Genomic DNA, 25,245 nt, shown 5'->3' on the forward strand with positions numbered 1-25,245 from the left:
GATGATACAGGAAACAAAAAAGATGGAGTGTGATAGAAGGTTTGTGGGTAGTATTTGGACGGTAAAAAATAAGGATTAGGCTGTTTTGCCGGTGTGCGGGGCTTCAGGTGGGATTTTGATAATTTGGGATTCTAATAAACTGCGCAGTGAGGAGGTGGTAATAGGATCCTTTTCGGTCTCGATCAAGGTTGCTTTGGATGGATGCAGACCTCTTTGGTTGTCCGTAGTTTATGGCCCAAATAGTCCCTTACTTAGGAAGGATTTTTGGGTGGAGTTGTAAGACATTTTTGGTCTATCTTTTCCATTATGGTGCATGGGCAGTGATTTTAATGTCTTAAGGAGAAGTTCTGAAAAATTGGGAGAATCTAGTCTAACTTCAAGCATGAAGGACTTTGATGATTTTATAAGAGAATGTGAATTGCTTGATCCACCTTTACGGAATGCACCATTCACTTGGTCAAACATGCAAGAGACTCCTGTGTGTAAAAGATTGGACCGTTTTCTTTACTCAAATGAGTGGGAGCAATCCTTTCCTCAAAGCCTTCAAGAAGTTCTTCCTAGAAGGACTTCGGATCATTGGCCGATTGTTTTGGAAACCAACCCGTTCAAGTGGGGCCCAATACCTTTTAAGCTTGAGAATATGTGGTTGCAACATCCTAATTTCAAAGAGTGCTTTAAAAGTTGGTGGAGAGGTTTTCAAGGAACTGGGTGGGAAGGTCACAGGTTCATGAGGAAATTACAATTTGTGAAGGCCAATTTGAAAGAGTGGAATAAGGTTTCTTTTGGAGTGCTAGATGAAAGGAAGAAAAACATCCTGAATGAAATAGCTAACCTTGATGCCATTGAGCAAGGAGGGGGTCTCACTTCTGAACTTTTAGTTCAAAGAGCTTTAAGAAAAGGGGAATTAGGGGAATCAATTTTGAGGGAAGAAATTCATTGGAGATAAAAAGATAGGGTGAAATGGGTAAAGGAAGGGGATTGTAACTCAAGGTTTTTTCATAAAGTGGCTAATGGTAGGCAAAATAGGAAATTTATCAAGGTGTTGGAGAATGAAAGAGGATTAGTGTTGAATAATTCAAAGAGCATCATAGAGGAGATTTTACTTTACTTTGAAAAGCTCTACTCGGGTCCTACTGGAGAGTCTTGGAGAGTTGAAGGCTTAGATTGATCCCCTATATCTGTAGAGAGTGCATCTAGGTTGGACTCCCTTTTTACTGAAGAAGAGATTTATAAGGCTATTTTTCAGTTGGATAGGGATAAGGCGCCGTGTCCTGATGGCTTTACTATTGTAGTGTTTCAAGATTGTTGGGATGTGATCAAGGAGGATTTAGTGAGAGTGTTTGCAGAGTTCCACAGTAGCGGATTTATCAATCAAAGCACTAATGCTTCCTTCATAGTTCTGTTGCCCAAAAAAAGCATGACAAAGAAAATATCAGACTATAAACCTATTAGCTTGATCACTAGTCTTTACAAGATAATAGCTAAAGTGTTATCAAGGCGTCTAAGAAGGGTACTACACGAAACTATTCATTCTACTCAAGGCGCTTTTGTTCAGGGGAGACAAATATTGGATGCAGTTCTCATAGCCAATAAGATGGTGGATGAGAAAAGACGATCAAGGGAGGAAGGAGTCGTATTCAAAATCGACTTTGAAAAGGCTTACGACCATGTGTGTTGGGATTTTTTGGATCATGTGTTGGAGAAGAAGGGGTTTAGTCCTAGATGGAGGAAATGGATGAGAGGTTGTTTGTCCACGGTATCTTTTGCAGTCTTAGTGAATGGAAACGCTAAAGGGTGGGTCAAGGCATCCAAAGGCTTAAGACAAGGCGACCCTTTATCCCTCTTTTTGTTTACTTTAGTCGCAAATGTACTGAGCAGGATGTTATTGAGAGCAGAAGAAAGAAATTTGTTGGTGGGTTTCAGGGTGGGTAGGAATAGAACAAGGGTGTCCCATTTGGAATTTGTAGATGATACCATTTTCTTCTTTAACACTAGGGAGGAAGATTTGCATTCTCTCAAGAGTTTATTGCTAGTGTTTGGGCAAATTTTTGGGCTTAAGGTTAACCTCGACAAGAGTAATATTTATGGCATCAATCTTAAACAAAATCATCTTTCTAGGTTGGCCAAATTGCTTGATTGCAAGGTTTCTGGGTGGCCTATACCCTACTTGGGTCTCCCTTTGGGAGGAAATCCCAAGACTTGTGGCTTTTGGGATCCTGTGATTGAGAGGATCTCGAGAAGATTAGATGGGTGGCAAAAGGCCTTTTTATCTTTTGGAGGTAGGATAACTCTTATCCAATCTTGCCTCACCCACATGCCTTGCTACTACTTCCTTTCCTTGTTTAAGATACCCGCTTCAGTGGCTGCAAAAATTGAGAGATTGCAAAGAGATTTTTTATGGTCAGGGGTTGGGGAAGGTAAAAGAGATCATCTTGTTAGTTGGGATGTAGTGTGTAAGCCGAAGGCAAAAGGAGGTATGGGATTTGGGAAGATAGTTCTAAGGAATGTCGCACTCTCAGGGAAATGGTTGTGGAGGTACCCTAGGGAAGGTTCAGCTCTATGGCATAAGGCTATTCTAAGCATTTACGGATCACACTCCAATGGATGGGATGCCAACACAATAGTCAGATGGTTACATCGTTGTCCTTGGAAGGCTATTGCTCAAGTCTTTCAGGAGTTTTCCAAGTTTACTCGATTTGTGGTAAGAGATGGGGAAAGAATTTGGTTATGGGAAGACTTGTGGTGGGGGGATCAACCTTTGGGTTCTCAATATCCAAGACTATTTAGAGTAGTCACGGATAAAAATAGTCTTATTTCTTCAATTCTCGGATCTACTCATCCTTTTTCATGGAACTTTAACTTTCGACGCAACCTATCCGATCCTGAGATAGATGATTTAGAAGGCCTCATGCGGTCACTTGATTGTCTACATGTGTCATTTTCGGTTCCAGATGCGAGATCCTGATCCTTATCTTCTTCAGGGCTTTTTACAGTCAAATATTTCCTTCTTGCCTTATCCCAATGTTCTAGTTCTCCACCAGTTTTCCCTACTAAGTGTGTTTGGAAATCTCAAGTCTCTTTCAAAGTCAAGTCCTTTGTCTGGTTGGTGGCACACAGGAAGGTAAATACTAATGACTTGCTGCATCTGAGAAGACCCTACAAAGCTCTTAGTCCTGATATTTGTAAGTTGTGCATGAGGCATGGAGAATCAGCTGATCATCTTTTCTTACATTGTTCTTTGACGATGGGGTTATGGCACAGATTATTTCAGTTAGCCAAGATGGATTGGGTTCCCCCAAGGAGCATTTCTGACATGCTGTCCATCAATTACAATGGCTTTGGTTTATCGAAGAGAGGGATAGTTTTGTGGCAAGATGCTTGTATAGCTATAATTTGGGTTGTGTGGAGGGAAAGAAATGCGAGGATTTTTTAGGATAAAGCAAGGAATTCAGAGAATCTTTGGGATTTCATTTCCTTGCTTCTCTTTGGGCTTTTTGTTCCAAGGTTTTTAAGGGGACTCCCCTTACTGTGTTACAACTTGATTGGCTAGCGGCGTGTAATTCCTTTGGGTTTGTCTAGTCTAGAGAGTTTGTTCGTTTTTTACTTTGTATTTTCTTGTTTTCGTATTCTTGTTGTTTAGTTTTCTTTGGTGGAAGGATTTCTCATCCTTCTCTTGTACTTCTTTTTTCTTTTAATATATTCCTTTGTCGCTTCCTATCAAAAAAAAATATTGCTTTTGTGTGTGTGTTTGTGTGTTTTCATGAAGATATTCTACTACAAAGGGAAAAGAGTGCTTGTGCTTGGTGCAAAGATGCTAAAATCTTGCAAACAACTTTGGAAGGCAATATCTGTATCCATTTTTCTGTCATGTTATTTGATATTTTCTGTTGAAATTTTATAATTTTTTTCTAGGATTTTTTTATCCAGTCTGCTTTATAGATTTAGACACTGATAATACAGAATTTATGTCAATAGAGTTAACAGCAGGAGAAAGAAATATAAGAGCTTGTAACTTTCTTCTTTATTTTCATAAAGAATTTCATTCCTGCTTTATTTTTTGTTTTATTCTGAAGGAACTTTTTTAATTTGTCTACTTAATTGAATCCTTGTTTATATTTTATGATAGGACTGCGTGAGTGGTTTTCTCAGACGGATAAAAGGAATGCTCTGCCAAGAATTCCTGTTATGGTCAATATGGCCTCAACTTCTTTTACTTCAGAGAAGAATCAGAAGCCACAGGAGTCTTCTGATCAATTGAATGCTACAAGTAGGAACTCAATGATGATGGATGAATACTCTGATGAAGATGAAGAATTTCAAGCACCCGAGACAGAACAAGAGGTTTGTACTACACACCTGCTCTTATGTTTTATGCACATACCTTCTCTAAACATGAATTTTGCACATTATTCAGGCATACTCAATGAGTCTTCCGAATGAAGTCAAAGGAACAGGTACTGCCTTGTATCTATGTTTTTCTTATGACATTTGGTGCTGGATCCTTATGTCTGATATATCAAATGGAACTTTACAATCATTATGTTCATCATGAATTGAAGCCATGGAAGAAGAACCCCAAGATAAAATTGATGTCTCATGTTTTTCGGGCAATCTACGACGTGATGACCGTGATAAGGGTCGTGACTGCTGGACGATATCTGATGGGAACAACTTCAGAGTTCGTAGCAAGCATTTTTGTTATGACAAAACGAAGGTTCTCTGGTCCTCTGCTTGTTTCCTTTAGTTAGTATTTCTTGAATTTTCTTGATCAACATCTTATGACCTTATTAGGCCTGCTTTAATGACGATCTTCCAACATGTATTTGAAGATTCCTGCAGGGAAACATCTTATGGATCTTGTTGCTGTTGATTGGTTCAAAGACTCAAAACGGATCGACCATGTTGCTAGGCGACAAGGCTGTGCAGCACAAGTACTATATTCTATTCTTTTCTGACTTATATGTACTTATTTTATTGATAGTGAATCAAAGTCAATTACTTATTTCTATAATACTTTTCTCTCTAAACCACTAAAACCCTTTGTTAAGAATGCAGCATCTGTGGTATTAGAAAAATATGAAAATCCTCTTCCTCCTTGCCAATGCTACCTTTTCCATCTACTAGGTGATACCTTTTATCCTAAAGCTCAGTTTGTTGGTACTGCTCTGGTTTGTCAGATTGCTGCTTAGTATTTGATTATTAATTCATATACCATCATTTAGAAAAGCAAGCATAATACCATTTTAGAACTTCTCTTTCCTGTCCTAATGATTAGCATGCACACTGTCCACAATATAATCATTAACTCCTCAGTCTTCTTCAGCATCATCGTGACTGTCATCATCACCCTTATAGTATCTAGAGGTACTTATTCCACATGCATTTGCTCATTGTGTTACCGTCTGTGGTTCCATAGTTCCTTACCTAGTTTCTTGTTTATTGTTGGTTTTGAGTTTTGAAATTGAGTAGACATAGAAGATTATAAACAAAGAATAGTTGCTTTATTTGATTCCTTGGGTTTTCTTTGCATCTGAAATTTTGAAAAGATGAAGAAAAATACAGAATAAGTTTCTCATGTATACCACTTTGTGCAAATATTAATCATTATGAACTATGTCCAATGTTTAAAAAATTGGGAAATATCATGGATATTTCCTGAAAATTTTGTGCTTAGGTCATCACTGACATGACAAATGGAAAGAAAACACTGACCAACTGTCTTTCGTTCATTTTTCGATAGTTTTTGCCCTTCTTTTTGGCTAATTTCAGTATTTTTCTAGTTTTTTTGCCAATACTTTCAACATTATCCGAATTGTTTCCAATTTTCTGCCAATAATATCCCACATTGCGCTCCTAATGATTTTGCGCATCCCTCAGTCAATGTGTTGCTTCCTCTCCCAGGCTTAGTCAATGGGGGCTCCTTCTCTCCCCTTAATTCTTGCCAACTCCTTAGATTTAAAAATTGGGTTTTGAACCTAAGATGACAAGGATGAAATGAGCCTTTCCTAACCACTGGATCATCTATATTGTTTGTAATAAAGGTTCACAAATATATATACATTTAGATATCCATGGCAAAAACAAAATGTTAAAATAAAATTTTGATAAATTAATTAATTTTAATTAATTTCTAATTGATTGTTAAAACATAGAAATTATCATGATAATTTTCTTAACAAGTATTTATGTATATCTTTTATGTATTAATTAAATATAAGAGAAATCTAAATATTCTAAAATAAATCATATATGTATCGTTATTTCTTTTATATCCTTGAATACATTTAAATTAAATAGATCATTATTTTAGCATTAAATATGTTTTCAATTTCGATATGTTATTATCAAATATTAAAAACTTTATTGTACAAATATTACTTTCTTCACTAAAACAACTTTAATGTGCATATTATTACTTATTTTATCATTTCTTAAAAACACTTTTAACATTTTTATGGGTTTTGATCAATTTCCATCGCACCAGAAGTTTTTGTGAAAATTTCCTTAGATATTTCTTGATATATTTCGATATATCCATAAAATCCACCTATTGATATTTCCATAAAAACTGATATTTTTATCCTTCACTATGTCTATAGAGAAGATTGTTATAGAGAAAATTGTGAAGGGCATATATTTGCTCCTATTGATGATAGGTTTAATATGCAGTTCTTTGTTTTGAAAATTGATTGCTTTTATAATGGCAGTAGTTCTGCTAATATTTTTTTTCCTTCTTAACATGTGACTCTGTATAAAATTATCCTTAATATACAAAACTTTCTTATATGTTTAGAGGCTTGTTGAACATGAATTCTACAAACAAGATAGTTCTATGTACTTTCTATTGTTGACATCCAATTTCATACTAGCAATGGACCTATGACGATAAGCACTTTGACTATCGTGATATGCATAATTAAATGATATGCAGAACTTGTTTCATTATTATCTCCACCCTTGTGGTTGTGTCATCGATTATTGATGCTGCAAGGAGGTAATTACCACCGACCTATTGCTGGAAATATTCCTCACTACCCTGTCAAGGGCCAACACCACTCCTACTGCTCTGACAATGCAGAGAGGACACCTACTATCTAGTACCCATATTAGGATAGAAGCCTTTACATCATGAGGTCAATGGGGGAGCTATCTTGAGTACCCTCACATGCTAAGGTGGGCCACTTCCCTTTGTCCCCTGGTTGGCTTTCAACCCTTTGCACTCTATCAAGACGATATGTCATGCCCCAAAACCCACTCCAAGGGCATGACAGTCATTTCACACCTCAAACTCGAAGGTTCAAAGTCAAAACGACACAAGTTTTCATCTTGTAAATAGAAATTACCAATTACCAAATTGTTGTTCAAAGTAGTAAAATAAATAAATTCTAAAATCTCCAGATATCAATTTATAAAAACCAACACATCAACTCAAGTGTTATTGTCCAAATAACTTCAAACTCAAATAATTCAAATTGAAAATAAATTTTAACATTTAAATAATGTTCAAAATAAAAAGAGTTTTAACAAATGTCCTAACAAGCCAATTTCTCCTCCAATTTCTCCTCCTAACCGTCACTCCTCGCCTGAATTGAGGGTACCTGGAAAATTATCAACAAAGGGGGATGAGCTCAAAGCCCAATAAGGAACATTAACATAGTTTCATAGATCAATTATTTTCAATTATACTTATAAACAGGAGATATAACATATATTGTTTTGAATGATCTATTTTCAGTTATACAAATAATGATCTATTTGATTGTTTTGAATGAGTTCAAACCAGACATGATCCTTTTATCTATCTTCTCATGCATGTATTGCTATCCTTTGGAATTGTCAATTCCATGCTGTCTGTTGTGATAAAATCTTAGGTCCAAGGTTTAGCCAAGAAGGAGATGGGATAGGGAAATACTAAAGAGGAGAGAACATGGAACTTTTATTTTTTTATTTTTTTGGCTGGTGATGCGTGTGATATGTGATGGTATGATAAAGTCTTGTCCAGGAAATTTTTTTTTTTTTGACAAATTCTTTATATTTTAACCTTTCTTATACTACACATACTTTATCGGTGTGTATTTCAGACTTTGCATGGACATAAAGCAGGAGAAAAATTTTCAGGTCACTAAAGCGTATGGATTCATAGTCAGGGGAGAGCTAGAAATTTAATTTAGAGGCACCCTTTTGAGAATATACGAATAGAAAAATGAAAGAATTAATTATAATACAAAAGGTTGATTATGCTTATATTCAATAATTTATCATTAATGGGATTTAATGATTTATCTATTTATCTTCATTCAGGTATCTAATTAATTTTAAATATATGTTTTTTTTTTTAAATCTTATATAAAAAATTTAAAGAATATAAATTATTTCTTTTATTAAAAAAGAGATAAATAGCATCCACATTAAGTTAATATAGAATTGCTTTGGAAACTATTCTTATTTTTTAATTTTTTTTTTCCTTTTTTGTAATCTTTTTTCAAATATTGGAATAGAAAGCATTAATGTGAGATTCATCTAAGTATTATAATTACTTATATTAATCAAATAGCATATGTCCCAGCTTAGTGGTAGAGCATTTTATATGGATACACAATAAAACCCTAGTTTGTATCAAATTTTTTCAGCTTGTCCTAGCTTAGTGCATTTTTGCTTCCAGGTGGTGTAGGAAAGGATGAAAAACTTCTGCCATTTATTGGGCTAGTACTAGATGAATTGAAGGTTCCTGTGCAAATTGACTAGTAATATGTTTAAATGCTTTAGAATTGTGTGAAGAAGTATTATAGGTATTTGTAATCACTACAATCCAGTTTATATGACCATTGGACCTTTTATGGATTAAGTTCTGCTGACTCAAGCACGTTAAACTTTAATATTAGTTTTCCTTCTAAATTCCACACCATCTATATGAGTCACTTGTGCATGGACCTAGTAAGCTCTGCTACTATTTATTACTCATTTTGGTGTTATTATTTTCTTTTCCTTTCAGTAGCCTTCTGGGCTGTCTTAGGGCTGATGACCTCCTGTTTATTCTAGTATTTTGGAGTTCTTGTATGTCAGTAGCTACAACTTCTCAATATCACTATTGGATTTATTGTTTTTATCAATTCCTTCCTTCCAAACAGAATGATTCCTTCCTTCATGCCCTATTCTTTGTGCCTGCAAGTTAAGCAAATTGCTATGCTGTTGCTCCTAAAGGCCCTTGATCGGTAACAAAGCATGATATAGAACTACCCGTGAAACTTGGTCCAAATTATGACTGAAAAGAAAATGTGTAGGAAGAGTAAGAAGAAACTGATTTTTTTTCCCTTTCGCCGCCACCCCACTCCCCTCCCCCCCACCCCCCCTCTTTTTTTCCTTTTTTTTTATAAAGATAGCCAAGAGTAAGATGAAACTGATATTGAAACACAATATTCTTTCAATCAATTAAATAACAAAATCTATAAGCACATTTATTTTGTAGGATCTCAGTGAATGAGTTCAGGTTTTAATCCTACTGATCACAATGCTAAGTTGCAAGGTTTTTTTCTTTTTCTTTTTTAATATTCTGTTGCATTAATATATTAAGCACAAGGAAGGATGAGAAATTCTTCATTACACAATCCTCTATACAAAGTTTGATCAAGAAGGTGGATTTGTGTATACCGGTTCAATAAGTCAAATCTAGCTATAATTCATGAGGTATAAAATCTCCTACAAAAGAAAGCATATGTCTAGCTCCATGTTTTGCTAACTTATTTGCAGCATGATTGCCTAAGCGAGGAACCTGAGGGGTACATCTTAACTCTGAAGAAATATCAATAATTTGGCATAACCACCCACGAAACTTCCAGAATCCTCTTCTTTACCATATTATGACAATAGTAGAATCGCCTTTTGAAAGGGCTAGAATTTTTGCCTTAATGGCTAAATCTCGACCTGCATGTTTAGAGGTACTCTTAACACTCTGCGAAAGTGATCCCTAAGTAACCTTTTTGTTCCTAACTACCTTGGGTTGCCCAAAGAACATCTATCAAAATGAAACGGAGCAAAACCCATTGAAGATGGTAGTCATTCAAAAAGTGTCTCCTTGGTCAACCTCGTGGTTCTGCAAACTAGGTTCCAATCTAGTAGAATAAAGCTTAAAAATCCTTCATTGGTGGAAGCCAACAAGGAAGAAGACAAGTAAAATAAGTTCTTAATTGTTTCTTGAGACCTCTACCTATCCTTAAAAATTCTTGCACTCCTTTCCTGCCAAGTAGTCCAAATCAAAGTGAGGTTAGCAACGCGCCAAAGATTCCTGCCTCGAGGAAGTCCTCCAAAACCTCTGAAGAACATAATCAGCATTGCCTCCTCCTGTCCAGGTGGTGCCCAATCAATTCCTACAAGTCGAAACATTCTACATCATGATGTCAATGCTACGGGGCAATGTAATAGAAAAATGATCTAGAGACTCCCTGCTCATACACACCATTCCAAGCTAAGTGCTTTGTATGGTCTTCTTTTTGCCACAAGTCATGCAAAGTGAAGACTTTTGGTGAGACTTTGAATTTCCAATTGAAAGTTGCAGGAATAAAGGAGACTACATTGATAAAAATAGAGATAACCTTAAAGAGCGAACTAACTGAGAACTATCCTAAAGATGTCAAAGACCAAACTTTCCAATTAAGAAAAGTGGGTGACAAATAGACATGGGCAAAAGAAAACATTAGATGAGCTAGTTCCTCAATTTCCTGCAAATTTCTTGTTTTCCACTACTTTTAGCCAAGGATATTTTGACCAGATGGATTTCTAGGTTATCCACTAAATAGAACCTACAAATTTAATCCTAGTGCTTCTTATGAGAATTATGTTATAGGGAAGTTCCTGTAAAGTATTTTGGTTGCACTTTTTACTGCAAAGTAGAATCCTTGAAAAGAAATTCTCATTAGCCGAAGTTCAGTTGTCCAAGCCTGTCATGTTTGTTGTAAGCCTGAGCTATCATTTCAATGTTTCAATTGATTACAATATAAAAATTTCCTGGAAAGCTTTACTAGTCCAATAGTCTTTTCATGTTTAATGGTGTAACCTCACTTATCTCAGGAATGTTCATTTTTAAGATAATTTATTGCTATGTGTATTTGAGTTCATAATAATGGATATGCACCCAATGCATGGTAAGTGATAACCAGTTGCATCCATGGATAAATATTAGTGCATCTGTAGTAATGATGACAATCAAGAACCTAGTTGTGGGGTTGTCTCTATGATGAGGATATATCTCCAAAATATACATCAAGAAAAGGAATTAGTGTCAGTTGCAATAAAAGTAGGATTAATATTACTTGGACTTAAATTAGGATTAGCATTTGTTGGAGTTAAATTAGGAGTAGCTAATTAGGTTATTGGAGAATTAGAATTAAAGTCATAATGGGTTATTAGAATCCTAGTAGACTTAGATTTCTTAGGAAGCTAGGCTCATATTGGCCTAATCATAAAAATTTTTACTTGACCAAACTGAATAAGTTGGTTCTCCATTGAATCATACACAACTTGTTTAAAGGATCAGAGTCTCATCATCTGTACATTTTCTTAGAATCTATACCACTTAATCTAATATAAATACTGAAAAATATTTATTCTAGGTATTTTTTATTTCTTTGTGTGCTAGAATATAACTATGTTCTTGTTTATAAATGTCTGTGTAGGTTGCATCAGAGAAAGGACTTTTCTCTATTGTCATAAACCTGCAAGTAAGTTGCTTCTCTCCATAACATTTTAGTTTTTAACTAGGTGCTTCTGCATGCTGGAAGAGGAGTAAAAGTTGTAATCTTACAGGTACCCGGTTCAACACACTACAGTATGATATTTTATTTTGTAACTAAGGAATTGCTAACTGGATCCCTGTTGCAACGATTTGTTGATGGTTATGATGAGTTCCGAAATAGCAGGCTGAAGCTCATCCCATCAGTTCCCAAGGTACTTTCTACATTTTCCAGTTTTTGAAGGATGCTCAAATAGAATGTCAGGACTGTTGCAGGCAGTCCTCACTCCTGCTTGCGGTGCTTAATAATTCGTGTCACAGAAGTCTGTCTATTACCTGTGAAGCGATCACCCCTGTTGTGTCCACCTGTATGGCTCAATAATTTATATTTGGATGATCATGCTGATTACTTCTTAGCAGATCTTTTATGCCTCAGAAGTATAGGATTAAGATAAGATGCCACACATGTGCATTTGCACTTCTTTCATAATGTGGTTTGGGTGGATAATAAATTGGTTAGCAAGCATGTAAAGTCATGATTGAAGTTGCAGTGGTAATCAGGTTTTATCATATTAATTTACTTCTTTATTATTACTATTATTTTTGTTCAACTGGATCCATGCATACTTCAATAGATTAAATGCTTAATTGCTTCTACAAATTGCTTCCATAAATTATTCAAATAACTAAACACAGGTTGTTAAGTCTAATTTACTCTCTCCTTGTGGACCCATGCATATGTGCCATATGTTCTGATTTGATACATTGGATTCTCATTGAACTGCCCCAAGTGTCCTACATTACATCACCATATCCAAATTTTGTATTAGCATGTGACAATTTGCTTCATGTGCTAAGATGCAACGAGTGCTGATCCATTGGTTAGATGCTATTATTGATTACTTGAAATTGGTTCAAGGATCTTGATTTGGTTATAGAGTTGGACGCTCCTCGAGAGTTATGGACTATGCATAAATTATACCCATTCCAACTAAATTGAGAGAGGGAGCATCGCGTCCAAGGGGCATGTCACCATTTATGTTTGATGCACTATATGAGAGGTTGACCTGTTTCTGTGACAAACCTAGCTGTGGCCCTTGATTCAATATACCCAGGAGATCTTTGATTGGTTGTGCATGTTCTTGTGGTTAGCATGGGCCTCCCAAGTCAATAACTATCAAAGACCTCTCATTGGTTAAGTCTATGAATATGGGCTCTTAAATAAGGTGTAGACTACATGATATACATCATGTGCTCAAATCTTTCAAGTTTAAACTTTTAGGATAATTGGTTCACCAACATTGTATCAGAGCCTCATTTGGTGGGAGGTCATGTCTTCGAACCTCATGACATATTTATTTCCTTGATTTATTAAGCCCAAATGAGGCTACTTTATTTCCCTAGTTTATTAAGCTCACATGTAAGCCCGAAGTGTAAGCCTAATGGAGGCCCCACTTAAAGGAGGGTGTTAAGAGTGCATGATATACATTGTGGGCCTATTACAAACTTATGCTTTTAGGATAATTGGTTGTTCAACATAAAGGATTGTAGAGGGCTCATTGAAGAAGGATTTTTGTCTATCTAAAGAGTGCTCTTCAGCCATCTTGAGTCCTTGAGATTTCCTGTACAAGCTTAAGCCGTCCTTGGGGCACTATCATCTTTCTCCATCTGCTCTCTTTTTAGCCCTTTTTGCTCTCCTCTCAAACGTTTTATAACTCACCATTCCCATGGTTACTTCAGACCTATCATAATAATGCAATATATTTATTTTAGTTAAACTGACTTTGCTTCCTCAAGCATTTCTTGGTTGTGCTTGGGTGGGTTAGTAAATATTTGAACACAGCCCAAATTCATCATCCGGACCTTAAACATTCCCAAGTTTCAATACAAACTATTAAGTCATTGAACTGAACCTGTCCTATCTATGGATTTTCATGTTGACTAAACATAGTTCACAGCCTTAGGATACATTAGTGGCTGGTATCCAATGGGTTTCTTGATGGCCCTTAAAAACAGGCCATCTCATTTTCATGAAACCTTATATTGATGTGGGCAGTTTTTTCTCTTCATCCTCGCTAGAATATTATTCCATTTCTGTTTTCTGCTTCTTTGTGCTCTTTGACATCTCTATATTCTGGGCTTGTTCTTTCAATACTGTTTCATTCAGGCTCCATGGATGGTGCGCCGGATTGTTGGAAGCACCCCTCATTTCCTAGGAAAAGTAGTTGATTGCAATTATATCCGTGGTCCAAAGTACTTGGAGGTAAAGGCCCTTCTAAATTCTATAGTATATGATTTTACCTTCAGAAAAATTCTGAAATTCATTCAGGAATACTGTAGTTTAACATCACTCAATTTTCTGTAGATTGATGTTGATTTTGGTTCTTCAACTGTTGTTGATGGAGCTTTGGCCTTTGTAAATGGTGCAATTCCTAACTTGGTTGTTGACATGGCTTTCCTTGTACAGGTATGTTCTCTTTATTAATCCTGACCATCTTAACTGAGTGTTGATCAGGACTTCCTACCTAAGTTGTTGATTATATTCAATGACATAAGCAAGGATTCACTTACAGGAGAGCTAATCATGTACTGACTTTCTAATTAGAGATGACAAAGTCTAAACCTGCCAAGTTGTTGCACAAGCCCTGGAACCTGCTTATATTATTTTAAACCAATAACTATACATATTTTATCTGATTCAAGAAACTTTTTAATTTGGATAACTTACAGGAATGTCAGTTTTTTTATAGTACTAAAATCATCACCATGTACCAACTTGGTGAGTTACAGAGAAACTTTTATGGGAAGGGATGGGGAGGCAAGAAAGACCCACTTGGTTAAATATGAGGTGGTCTGTTTGTTGAAAGTGGAGGGATGAGCAGAACATTGTTAGGAAATAGCTTTGAAGATTTGCGGAAGAAAAGGTTAGTGGATGAAATTAGTGTTAAGGAAATTCAAGGGAAGGAGTTTTGGTGTTCACGAGAGGTAGGAGATTTGTTGGGATAGGGTTGTGGAAGGTGTGAGAAAGGGGTTTGTGTTGTTTTGCTCAGTTGTTGTTATGGCATGATGATGCTTCAGGGAAGACACTGTTGAAAGAGTGATCTCCTAATCTGTTCAGAGTTACAGTTAAGTAGAGAAGTGGAAAAATACTGGATTGTTAGGTTGGAGAGAAGAGTGGGAGAAACTGCAGTCCAAGCTTTATCAGGGTTCTTCCCAACTGGGAAATATTGAAGTGATCTGTAGTATGGTGGGGTGGAAAACTGGGGCTGAGGTGATGCAATTGAGTGGAATCTTACTGCAGATAAAAGTAGAATATCTGCTGAATCACTTTTATCAAAGGTAAGGATGAATTGGGGTACGGTTGATGCAATTGAGTGGAACCTGACTTCAAATAAAATAATTTTTTGGTAAATCACTTTTTGTGGTGATAGGGAATAGGCAATGTTGACTATCCAGGAGATTTGGGGTTTTTTGGCACATGCGACAGTGGCACTCTTCATGAGTACAGCAGTTTGGAAAATGATGTTTACCATGCCCGCTGGTGAGCAGGGGAAGAATCATTGCTAATCAGTGTTGTATGTTAAGAAGGATGGCGAGTGTATTCATCTCTTTCTCTGGCACAGAGGCTTGAGACTTATGATCTGCAATCTTGATCCTTTTTGGAAGTTTCAGGTGCCCCCCACAACTTATGAGCAAGGAGCAGTCCAATCGACATTATGAGTTTGTAGTGAGGATAGGAGGAAAGGTGGAAGACTTCACATTATAGTTGGTTTAGTGCTTATGGAAAGAGCATTGTGAAAGGACTTGTAAAGGCATTGAAACTCTAGTCTAGAAGTTGTTGGAGATTATCCTTGGATGTTTATTTCTTGGAGAAAATACTTTTGATTTCCTTAGCTTTTTACTTGAATAAGGTGGAAGAAACCCTTTGGTGCTTTAATGTAGCTTGTGCTGCACATATATTTCTGGTTAGACACAATCTTGAAACCCACTCGACTTCTTTCCAGCACTACATCTAATAATCTCCTTTTAAAAACCTATAACCCTCTCAAGCTTTGTGATGCCCTGGAGCATTTGCTAATTGCTACCAGCCATAGAGAAGACCCCCAAGGAAAATACTCAAAAGTTTGGGCCGCCAGGAGATTCTATTCTATCCCAAAAAAATTGCAGAAGGCAAGCACACTGGTCCTCTCTTTGGTGGATTATGGATTCTTCCAATACTTTCAAACAACACTACGCATAAAACCGGCACCTAACCCCCCCACCCCCCAACAAAATTCTTACGCCTTCTAATTTTTCAACCCATTCACTTTTCTTATAGATTCTTTGATAAGTAAAGATTGGGCTTTGGTTGGATATATTATTTGTTTTTTGTTTTTCAAATTAGAAACTTCTATATAAAAAGTAAAAACTCTTGTACAAAAATAATTGTGAAGAGAGAGAAAAAGGGAGAATCCCTAATTATTGTTATTAAAAAACTGTAAAGAATACACATTGGACTTGGGTATATATATACATGTTAGTGGGATCCACAATACAATAAGGAAAGACTATACACTATCTAACACTCCCCCTCAAGCTAGAGCATATATGTTATATGCACCAAGCTTGTTACAAATGTATTTAATTCTAGGACCTCTGAGAGATTTAGTAAAAATATTTGCTAGTTGATCATTTGAATTGACAAAACTAGTCGCCACACATCCTGATGCGATCTTCTCTCTAATGAAGTGACAGTCAACTTCAATGTGTTTGGTCCTTTCATGGAAGACTGGATTGGATGCAATATGCAAATTGGCTTGGTTGTCACAGATGAGTTTCATCTATTCATCCTTTCCAAATCTCAACTCCCGAAGAAGATGTTTCAGCCATATGAGTTCACATGTTGCCAGAGCCATAGCTCGATACTCGGCTTCAGCACTAGATCTGGCCACTACATCTTGTTTCTTACTCTTCCAAGATATTAGGTTACCTCCAATAAAAACACAATACCCGGAAGTGGAACGTCTATCTGTGGGTGAGCCAGCCCAACAACTTGGGTATGACCTCTGTTCTCGTACAACACACTTGGCCTGGTGTGCTTTTGATATATTGAAGAATGCGGATTACAACATCCCAATGGCTATCACATGGTGACTATAGGAATTGACTAACCACACTTACAGGAAAAGAAATGTCTGGACGAGTAATGGTGAGATAGTTCAGTTTACCTACAAGTCGCCGATATCTCCCAAGATCTCCTAAAGGCTCCCCCTATCCTGGTATAAGTTTGACATTTGGATCCATAGGAGTGTCTACCGGTTTACAGTTTAACATACCGGTTTCTTCCAAGATGTCTAAAGCATACTTCCTTTGGGAAAGAACCACACCGGAACTGGATTGAGCTATCTCAATCCCTAAGAAATACTTGAGTTTCCCCAAGTCTTTAGTCTGAAAGTGGGTGAAAAGGTGTTGCTTTAGTTTCTGAATACCATTCTGATCACTGCCTGTAATGACGATGTCGTCCACATAAACTACCAGATAAATACACTGCCCCGAAGAGTTATGATGATAGAAAACGAAATGGTCTGCTGTACTGCGGAACATGTCAAACTCTTGAACAACAGAACTAAAACAGCTAAACCATGCTTAAGGAGATTGTTTCAAGCCATATAGAGAATGGCGTAACTTGCACACTAAACCAGACTCCCCTGAGCAACAAAACCAGGTGGTTGCTCCATATAAACTTCCTCAGCAAGATCCCCATGAAGGAAAACATTTTTAATATCTAACTGATAAAGAGGCCAAAAACGCATAGCAGCCATGGAGAGCAATAGACGAACAGAAGCTATCTTGGCAACAGGAGAGAAAGTGTCACCATAATCAGAACCATAAACCTGAGTATAGCCTTTAGCAACCAAGCGGGCCTTAAGGCGATCAACCTGACCATCAGGGCCAACCTTAACTGTGTAGACCCAACGACAACCAACTGTAGATTTACCAGAGGGTAAAACAACAAGATCCCAAGTGCCATTGGAGTGTAAAGCAGCCATTTCATCTACCATTGCCTGTCGCCAGCCTGGATGGGAAAGAGCCTCAGGGGTGCTCTTGGGAAGAGAAACAGAATATATAGCAGAAACAAATGCAGAATAGGATGAATATAATCGATGGTAACTCAAAAAATTGTAAATGGGATGAGGATTACGAGTAGATCAATTACCTTTCCGAAGAGCAATGGGTAAGTCAGCAGAAGGAGGCAGAGCCAGGGCAGGAGAAGCCGAAGGGATAGGAAGTGAGTCAGCAGGTACCTCGGCCAAAGAAGGAGGAACAGCGACACGATGACGGCGATGATAAACCTGAAGTGGGCGAGAAGGCACTGCATCAGGTGGGGAGATAATGGGAAGGGGTAAGACTTCAGAAACAGGAAAAGACTCAGAAGTGGAGAAGAACGGTGAGTCCTCAAAAAAAGTGACATCAACGGAGAGAAAGTAGCGATGAGTCTCAGAGGAATAACAACGATAACCCTTTTGAAGTCTGGAATATCCAAAGAAGATGCATTTTGTGGCTCTGGCAGAAAGTTTGTCCTGTCCAGGAGTGAGAATATGAACAAAGCAAGTACAACAAAAAACACGAGGAGGAAGAAAATAAAGTGGTTGGTCAGGGAAAAGAAGGGAATGAGGAATCTGATCGTGTAATACAGATGATGGCATACGATTAATCAAATAACATGCTGTAAGAACAGCGTCCCCCCAAAAACGAAAAGGAACATGACTATGGAGAAGAAGAGTACAAGCTGTCTCAACAAGATGTCGATTCTTACGTTCAACTACCCCATTTTGTTGAGGAGTATGAGCACAAGAAGACTGATGAATGATCCCATGTTGGGACATAAATGAAGTAAATGGTGTAGAAAAATATTCCCTGGCATTGTCACTGCGCAACACACGAATATAAATATTGAACTGGGTTTGGATTTCAGCATAAAATTTCTGAAAAATAGAGAATAAATCAGCTCGATTTTTCATTAAAAATAACCAAGTATATCGAGAATAGTTATCAATGAAAGTGACAAAATACTGAAATCCTAAAGTAGACGCGATCCGACAAGGACCCCAAACATCAGTCTGGACAAGTTCAAAAGGAGACTTTGTCCGATTATTCAAACGCTTTGGGAACGAGACACGAGTATGTTTCCCAAGCTGACAGGACTCACACGCAAGCAACGACAAAGATGAAAAACTAAGGACCATTTTCTGGAACTTGGATAGACTAGGGTGACTCAGGCGACTGTGGATGAGAAGGGGAGCATCAGTGGAAATGCAAACTGTAGGAGTTGAAGGCGCAGTGAGGTGATAGAGGCCTTAAGATTCACGTCCTATGCCAATCGTCTTCCCCGTACTCCGGTCCTGCAAGGTCACAAATTTATCAGAGAAAGTGATAGAACAGTTAAGAGTGCGAGTTATTTTGCTGATGGAAATAAGATTAAAAGGACACTCAGGGGCATAAAGGACAGAATGAAGAGATAAGGAAGGGAGAGGATGAGCAAAACCAAAACCTTTAGCCCTAGTTTGGGAACCATTAGTTAAAGTAACATTAGGTAAGGCAGAGGTAGTAGTAATAGAAGAGAAAAGATCCTTATTACCAGATATGTGATCAGAAGCGCCAGAATCTAGAATCTAAGGTCCAAGAGAAGATGTGTGGGTAAGACAAGTAGAAGCATTACCAGTCTGGGCAACAGAAGCTGACTTGGTGGCCTGATAGCGAAGATAGTCATCATACTCACTGTCAGTGAGGGAAATACCCTGAGATGTGGAGGAACTGGGAGGCTGAGGCGACTGAGGATCAGATGACTGGGCCACGTGGGCAGTGCGGGGAGGCCGCCCATGTAACTGATAACATCGATCACGAGTGTGGTCAAGCTTATTGCAATAGGTGCAATGAGGACGTTAGCCTCTACCTCGGTTACCACTGCGTCCTCCTCGAGAGCTAGTTTGAGAAACTAACACAGAAGAATCTGAAGTCTTATCAGATGGCAAAGTTTGAGTGGAGGAGATACAGAGGAGGCGAGCAAACACATCATCTAAGGATGGAACGGAGGAACTGCCAAGAATCTGATAACGGACGGTCTGGAGATCTGGACGGAGGCCAATAAGCGTAAGAACCATGAAGAATTTGTCAATTTGTGTTTGTTGATCCCCAACATCAGTAGTAAGAGGCATCACGGTCAAGAATTCCTTCTTAAGACAGGCAATCTGGCCAATATAAGTAAATAAATCCATGTCTTGTTGTCTGACATTGACAATAGAAGAAGCCACCTTATAAAGACGTTGGATATCATTCGTGTATAGCCCTTTCGCCTGATTCCAAAATTTAAAGCGTGTTTTGTAGGCCCGAAGATGAAGCAGAATCTTAGGATCAACTGATTGCCATAACACACTACATAACTGTGCATCTATCTTCCTCCATTGTACTCTGTCAACCTCAGGGATATCCGCCTCCTGTGTAACAAGGTGATCCTCATAACCTTGATCCATAAACCAAAGCTCCACAGAGGCAGACCAGGACAAATAATTTTCACTCCCAATCAATTTCTCCGAAGTAATCATAGGAGATCCAAATATGACAGAGGAAAAAGTGAAACTTTTAGTAGCCATATCTACTTATCTGGTGAACGAAATACGTTTGGATCGAAGAGAGCCCTAATACGGCTTATCGCGGACTTCCTAAGACACGTGCAGGGCTCGGGGTGGAGAGGAAGTCATTGGAGGTCGTCGGAAAGGTGGTTTAGAGGGCCGGCGGAGACAAAAAAAACCCAAAAAAATGCACTTTTAGGGCTCAGATGACACAAGCGCAGATGGAGGGTGGCTAGACGGCATCAGGCGAGGCTGGAGGTGGAAGCGCGTGGCCGAAAAGTGCCCCACGCGCCGGCGCGTGAGATTTAGGCCGCCGGAGAAGAGACGCTCGTGGACGGCACGTGGCTGGGATTCTTCCTCCGGTGCTTTGAGAAAAGTTGAAGATCTCCTCCTTGCGCACCTGATGGTATGGTCGGTGTCGGAAAAGGATTTCGCTGGAAAAGGTCGCCGAAAAAGTCGCCGGCGGTGAGGGTTTTTTGATGGCAACACGGTTGATCAGAAGCTTTAGGAGATGGGAAGGGTGACTGGAATGAAACACGGTCACTGAAAGATTTCCCAGAATGGATTCACGGATAAACCGGAAATAATTAGGATTTTTTTTTTTCCCTAGACTCTGATACCATGTGAAGAGAGAGAGAAAAGGGAGAATCCCTAATTATTGTTATTGAAAAACTGTAAAGAATACACATTGGACTTGGGTATATATATACATGTTAGTGGGACCCACAATACAATAAGGAAAGACTATACACTATCTAACAATAATAGACTCATCATATGTCCTTAAAAATTACTTCAAAAACTTTTTAAATTTGAGATAGTAAAAAAATTTTAATTTTCTATTCTGAGAAACAAAAAACAAAAAGTGTATCCAAACCAACACTTAGTGATTTAGTGAGCAAGTATAAAGATCAGTTGATTTTTGTGTGTGGATCAAGTCAGTTCTCTGAAGCATATTTCTTTTTTTTTAAGGGCTGGTTGTTTTGTTGTCACATTCGTATCACATTTTCACTGCCATGTCCATCCATGTCCATGCTACGTATCCCCCTGACATGTTTAGTATCACACTAGAACATCATTACAATATGCACCCTGCATGTAAATTTTTGTGACCATATATCACAAAATATTTTCCAGTCACCAGTTTAAGGACTATAAAATATGAATAAAAGATCAGCTTACCTTACATTAAGAAGCCATCTCTTTATAAATTCTCACTTTCCAGTATCAGCTTTAAAGGCAAACATTGTGTTGAAATAGCAGGAACAATGATAATAAGATGATTCTTTTGAGACTATGGTTTCTTGAAGCTTTGTTCATACCAGAGTTGTTATGCTAAGGTTCATCATGTGCCCAAGAAGTCAGTCTCTTATATGAAAATTTTTCTGATGTTGTTGTCTTTGTTCTCAGGGAAACACTGAGGATGAGTTGCCGGAGAGGTTGATCGGCGCAGTCCGGGTTTCCCGTGTAGATTTTTCATCAGCTATAGTCCCAAAATTGGACCCATATACATATGCTTGAGTTGAAACATTGAATTTTATACAAAATCTTTTGTTTGTTTCAGGTATGCAGACATATATGTATATTAATATTGCTAGTTCGACTTTATCAAAAGATTTGTTAGAAATAAACAATGTTTTTAGAATGGGATTGAATATTGAATTAGAAAAATTATCAGTTCGACGTTTATTGATTGAAATAGTGGTTGAATCAAAGTCAAATCGGTAACATTATAAACATATAATTTATATTTTATTAAATTAAAAATATATATTATTACAATTTGTAATAATATTTTATTTTTTATATTTGATATGTTAAATTAAATAATAAAGATAAATAAAACGTATTAATATATTAAATTTTATTAAATAAAATATATATAATATTTAAATATAAGAATATATTTTAAATGAAAAAAAATTATAATATTTATTTTAATTACATATCCATGCATTTTTTATTTAAAAATCATTATATTAATTAATTTATATTATTTTTATATTTATCATAAATAATTATCATAAAAACATTCTAAGATAAAAATATTTATATATGTTTAAATGTTTTATATGATAAAAATTAATATATATAGATATATTTACCATATTATTAATGAAATGGCTATGTAACTTATGTTTCTCTACCTGTTGTGTTAACCAGCGTATCTTAGTAGCGGACAAATGAGCATGGGAGGCAGGAACAGGCAAATGAGTTTAGAAAGAAGGAACTTGGACCAGATGAATGGGGAGCAACAAGTTTTTGGTCAACTGATGGTTGACCAATTTGTGTGAAACCAGATGGTCTAACCGTTCGATTAACCAAGTTTAAATTCAGACTGGATTGATAGGAGAGCGGTGGATGGTCGAGTGCAGTTCATCAGATCGAATGGGAGAGGCGGGAGGACACTAGTGGACGAACGATTGACTATTGGTGACAAGGAAATGAAAGAAAAAGTGACGAGAATCAAGATAATTCTATTTTTAAATAAAAAATATTATTTTGGTCCAAAACTCGGTCAAAGGCGTTTCGAAGGACAAATAAATGAACCGACTCCAAACTCCAAGGAGATTGTCCTCGATCCTAAACTTCTAGTCGACTCGGCATTACACGACTCCCACCCTATGCATTATGAAATGTCGGGAGAAAAAATTATGCTACGCGGTGCATTGTAACTTGTAAGAAAAGAAAGGAGATGCCTCACCTCCTCTTTCTCACATCACACCTACCAGTCAAAGTCCCTCCTACCAGTAAACCTCGCATGCTTCTCCCCTAAGTCATCCTCCTCCTTTCCCTCTATAAAACCCACTACGTCTCAATCTCATTCCAAAAATCCACCTATCCATCACTGCAACGATGTCTGCCCATATCATAGTGTTCCCTTTTTTTGGGCAAGGCCATCTCCTCCCTTGCATTGAGCTCTGCAGACACCTCGCCTCCCGCACCTTCAACACCACCCTCATCATCTCCTCCAATCTCTCCTCCTCCATCCCCTCCGATCTCCGCCGTATTCCTCTCTTCCACATCTTTGAGATCTCATCCTCATTACCTCCTCCTCCTCCGCCATCGTCGCCCTCCCCGGATTCCGATCCCATGAGCCACCACCATCCCCACCACCAGCAGATGGGTACGGCCATCGAATCCCTCCTCTCTTCCAGATCCACATCCCCAGACTACGTCCCACCCCTCTGTGCCATAATCGATGTGATGATGAGCTGGAGCAAAGATATTTTTCATAAGTTTAACATCCCAGTCGTTTCTTTCTTCACCTCCGGTGCCTGCTCCGCTGCCATGGAGTACGCCTCCTGGAAAGCCGGCGCCTTTAACATCAAGCCCGGCGAAGTCCTACCCCTTCCCGGCCTACCCGAAGACATGGCCTTGACTTACTCCGACCTTCAACGCGGCCCTCACGGTCCTCCTGGCGGCCCACCTGGACCCCCCGGTTCAGGAGGCCCACCTGGACCACCCGGTGCAAGAGGACCACCACGGTCGGGTCCCAAGTTCGGGGGGCCACCCAAACCGGGGCACCAGCCACCGTGGGTCGACGAGACAGCGGGCTCGATCGCGCTTATGATCAACACGTGTGACGACCTGGAGCGTCCGTTCATCGAGTACGTGGCCCACCAAACCGGAATCCCGGTCTGGGGTGTGGGCCCGCTTTTGCCAGATCAGTACTGGAAGTCATCCGGTTCGCTCCTCCACGATCGGGACATCCGACCCAACAAGAAATCCAGCTGCACTGAGGAGGAGGTGATCCAGTGGCTAGACTCCAAGCCCCGTGGATCCGTCCTGTACGTGTCATTCGGAAGCGAGGTAGGTCCTACCATGGAGGGCTACGCCCAACTGGCGCTTGCATTAGAAGCCTCGAACCGGCCATTCATCTGGGTGATCCAACCCGGTTCAGGCCGGCCAGGTCCACCTCGACGACCGGGTTCAGACTCAAACGAAGACAGCGGATACTACCCAGATGGATTGGAGGAGAAAGTAGGAAAAAGAGGTCTGATAATACGTGGGTGGGCACCACAACTGTTGATACTGAGTCACCCATCGACAGGTGGATTTCTATCACACTGTGGATGGAACTCCACTGTGGAGGCAATAGGGCGTGGAGTGCCCTTTTTGGCTTGGCCAATCCGTGGAGACCAGTACTCCGATGCGATGCTAGTGGTGAAACATCTCAAAATTGGGTACATGGTGTTTGCTAAAGATGCTTCTGAAAATATCGTAAAAGAGGCCATAGTTGACGGAATAGAGAAGGTGATGAGTGATAAAGACATGAAGAAAAGGGCGGAGACGATAAGTGGTAAGTTTGGGAATGGGTTTCCGGCGACTTCGGCTGCTGCTTTGGATGCTTTTAGGGATTTTATCAACCAAAGGGCTCCATAAGCACTTATAATTAATGTGTCATCCATCCATACACCTTTTTTTTTTTTTTTTTTTAATGTATTTACATATCATGTATCATGGAGGCCTAACATATTAACATTACGATCTTATAAGCTTTAGTCTCAATTTTTGCACTTTGATGATATTACTAAAAGGAGGCCCGGTATAATAATAATTTATCTTTTAGTTTTTTATTTAGGTGTTTGATAAAATTTAATAAAGTGATTTCAAGTTAATTTATTAACTTAAAATTTATTATTTAATTTTTATTTTGAGTACTAAAGTTATTTGATAAAATCAACTTAAAATTTATTCTAAATTATTAAATTGATATATTAATTTTTCATAAATTATAATTAAGATAAATAAGATCAAAATAACAATAAATGTCGTGGAATAGTAAAGAAAATCATGAAAATAATAAGGAATGTTTTGAATCCAACTCACCTACCACTTTAATGGATAAACATCCCAACCCTTGCAACATACTATAACCCCAAGTGGTAAAGAGCTGACATCAGTATG

The 25,245-nt window shown here is 38.1% G+C and overlaps 2 protein-coding genes across 5 annotated transcripts in view; both read left to right on the forward strand.

Moving 5' to 3' along the window:
* LOC100241468 (protein ENHANCED DISEASE RESISTANCE 2) overlaps positions 1-22,602 on the forward strand; it is a 78,333-nt gene extending 55,731 nt beyond the window's left edge. For 3 of the 4 annotated variants that reach the window (XM_010666465.3, XM_010666469.3, XM_059734719.1), the window contains exons 14-23: positions 4,127-4,341; positions 4,415-4,454; positions 4,560-4,714; positions 4,830-4,931; positions 11,670-11,714; positions 11,800-11,940; positions 13,893-13,988; positions 14,091-14,192; positions 21,745-21,898; positions 22,498-22,602. In XM_010666465.3, coding sequence (XP_010664767.1) covers positions 4,127-4,341; positions 4,415-4,454; positions 4,560-4,714; positions 4,830-4,931; positions 11,670-11,714; positions 11,800-11,940; positions 13,893-13,988; positions 14,091-14,192; positions 21,745-21,855 — 1,007 coding nt within the window. In that variant the 3' untranslated portion in view covers positions 21,856-21,898; positions 22,498-22,602. Of the gene's footprint in view, positions 1-4,126; positions 4,342-4,414; positions 4,455-4,559; positions 4,715-4,829; positions 4,932-11,669; positions 11,715-11,799; positions 11,941-13,892; positions 13,989-14,090; positions 14,193-21,744; positions 22,034-22,497 lie in introns of those variants that run through there. The other variant, XM_002262825.5, reaches the window with a different exon arrangement.
* Positions 22,603-23,068: 466 nt separating this feature from the next.
* Positions 23,069-24,846, forward strand: LOC104882568 (scopoletin glucosyltransferase). The gene has a single exon (XM_010666481.3). It carries the CDS (start codon positions 23,191-23,193, stop codon positions 24,718-24,720), a length of 1,530 nt encoding a protein of 509 aa, XP_010664783.1. The 5' UTR covers positions 23,069-23,190; the 3' UTR covers positions 24,721-24,846.
* The last annotated feature ends 399 nt before the right edge of the window (positions 24,847-25,245 follow it).

Source organism: Vitis vinifera, chromosome 2, assembly GCF_030704535.1.
Source record: "Vitis vinifera cultivar Pinot Noir 40024 chromosome 2, ASM3070453v1".
NCBI lineage: Eukaryota > Viridiplantae > Streptophyta > Magnoliopsida > Vitales > Vitaceae > Vitis > Vitis vinifera.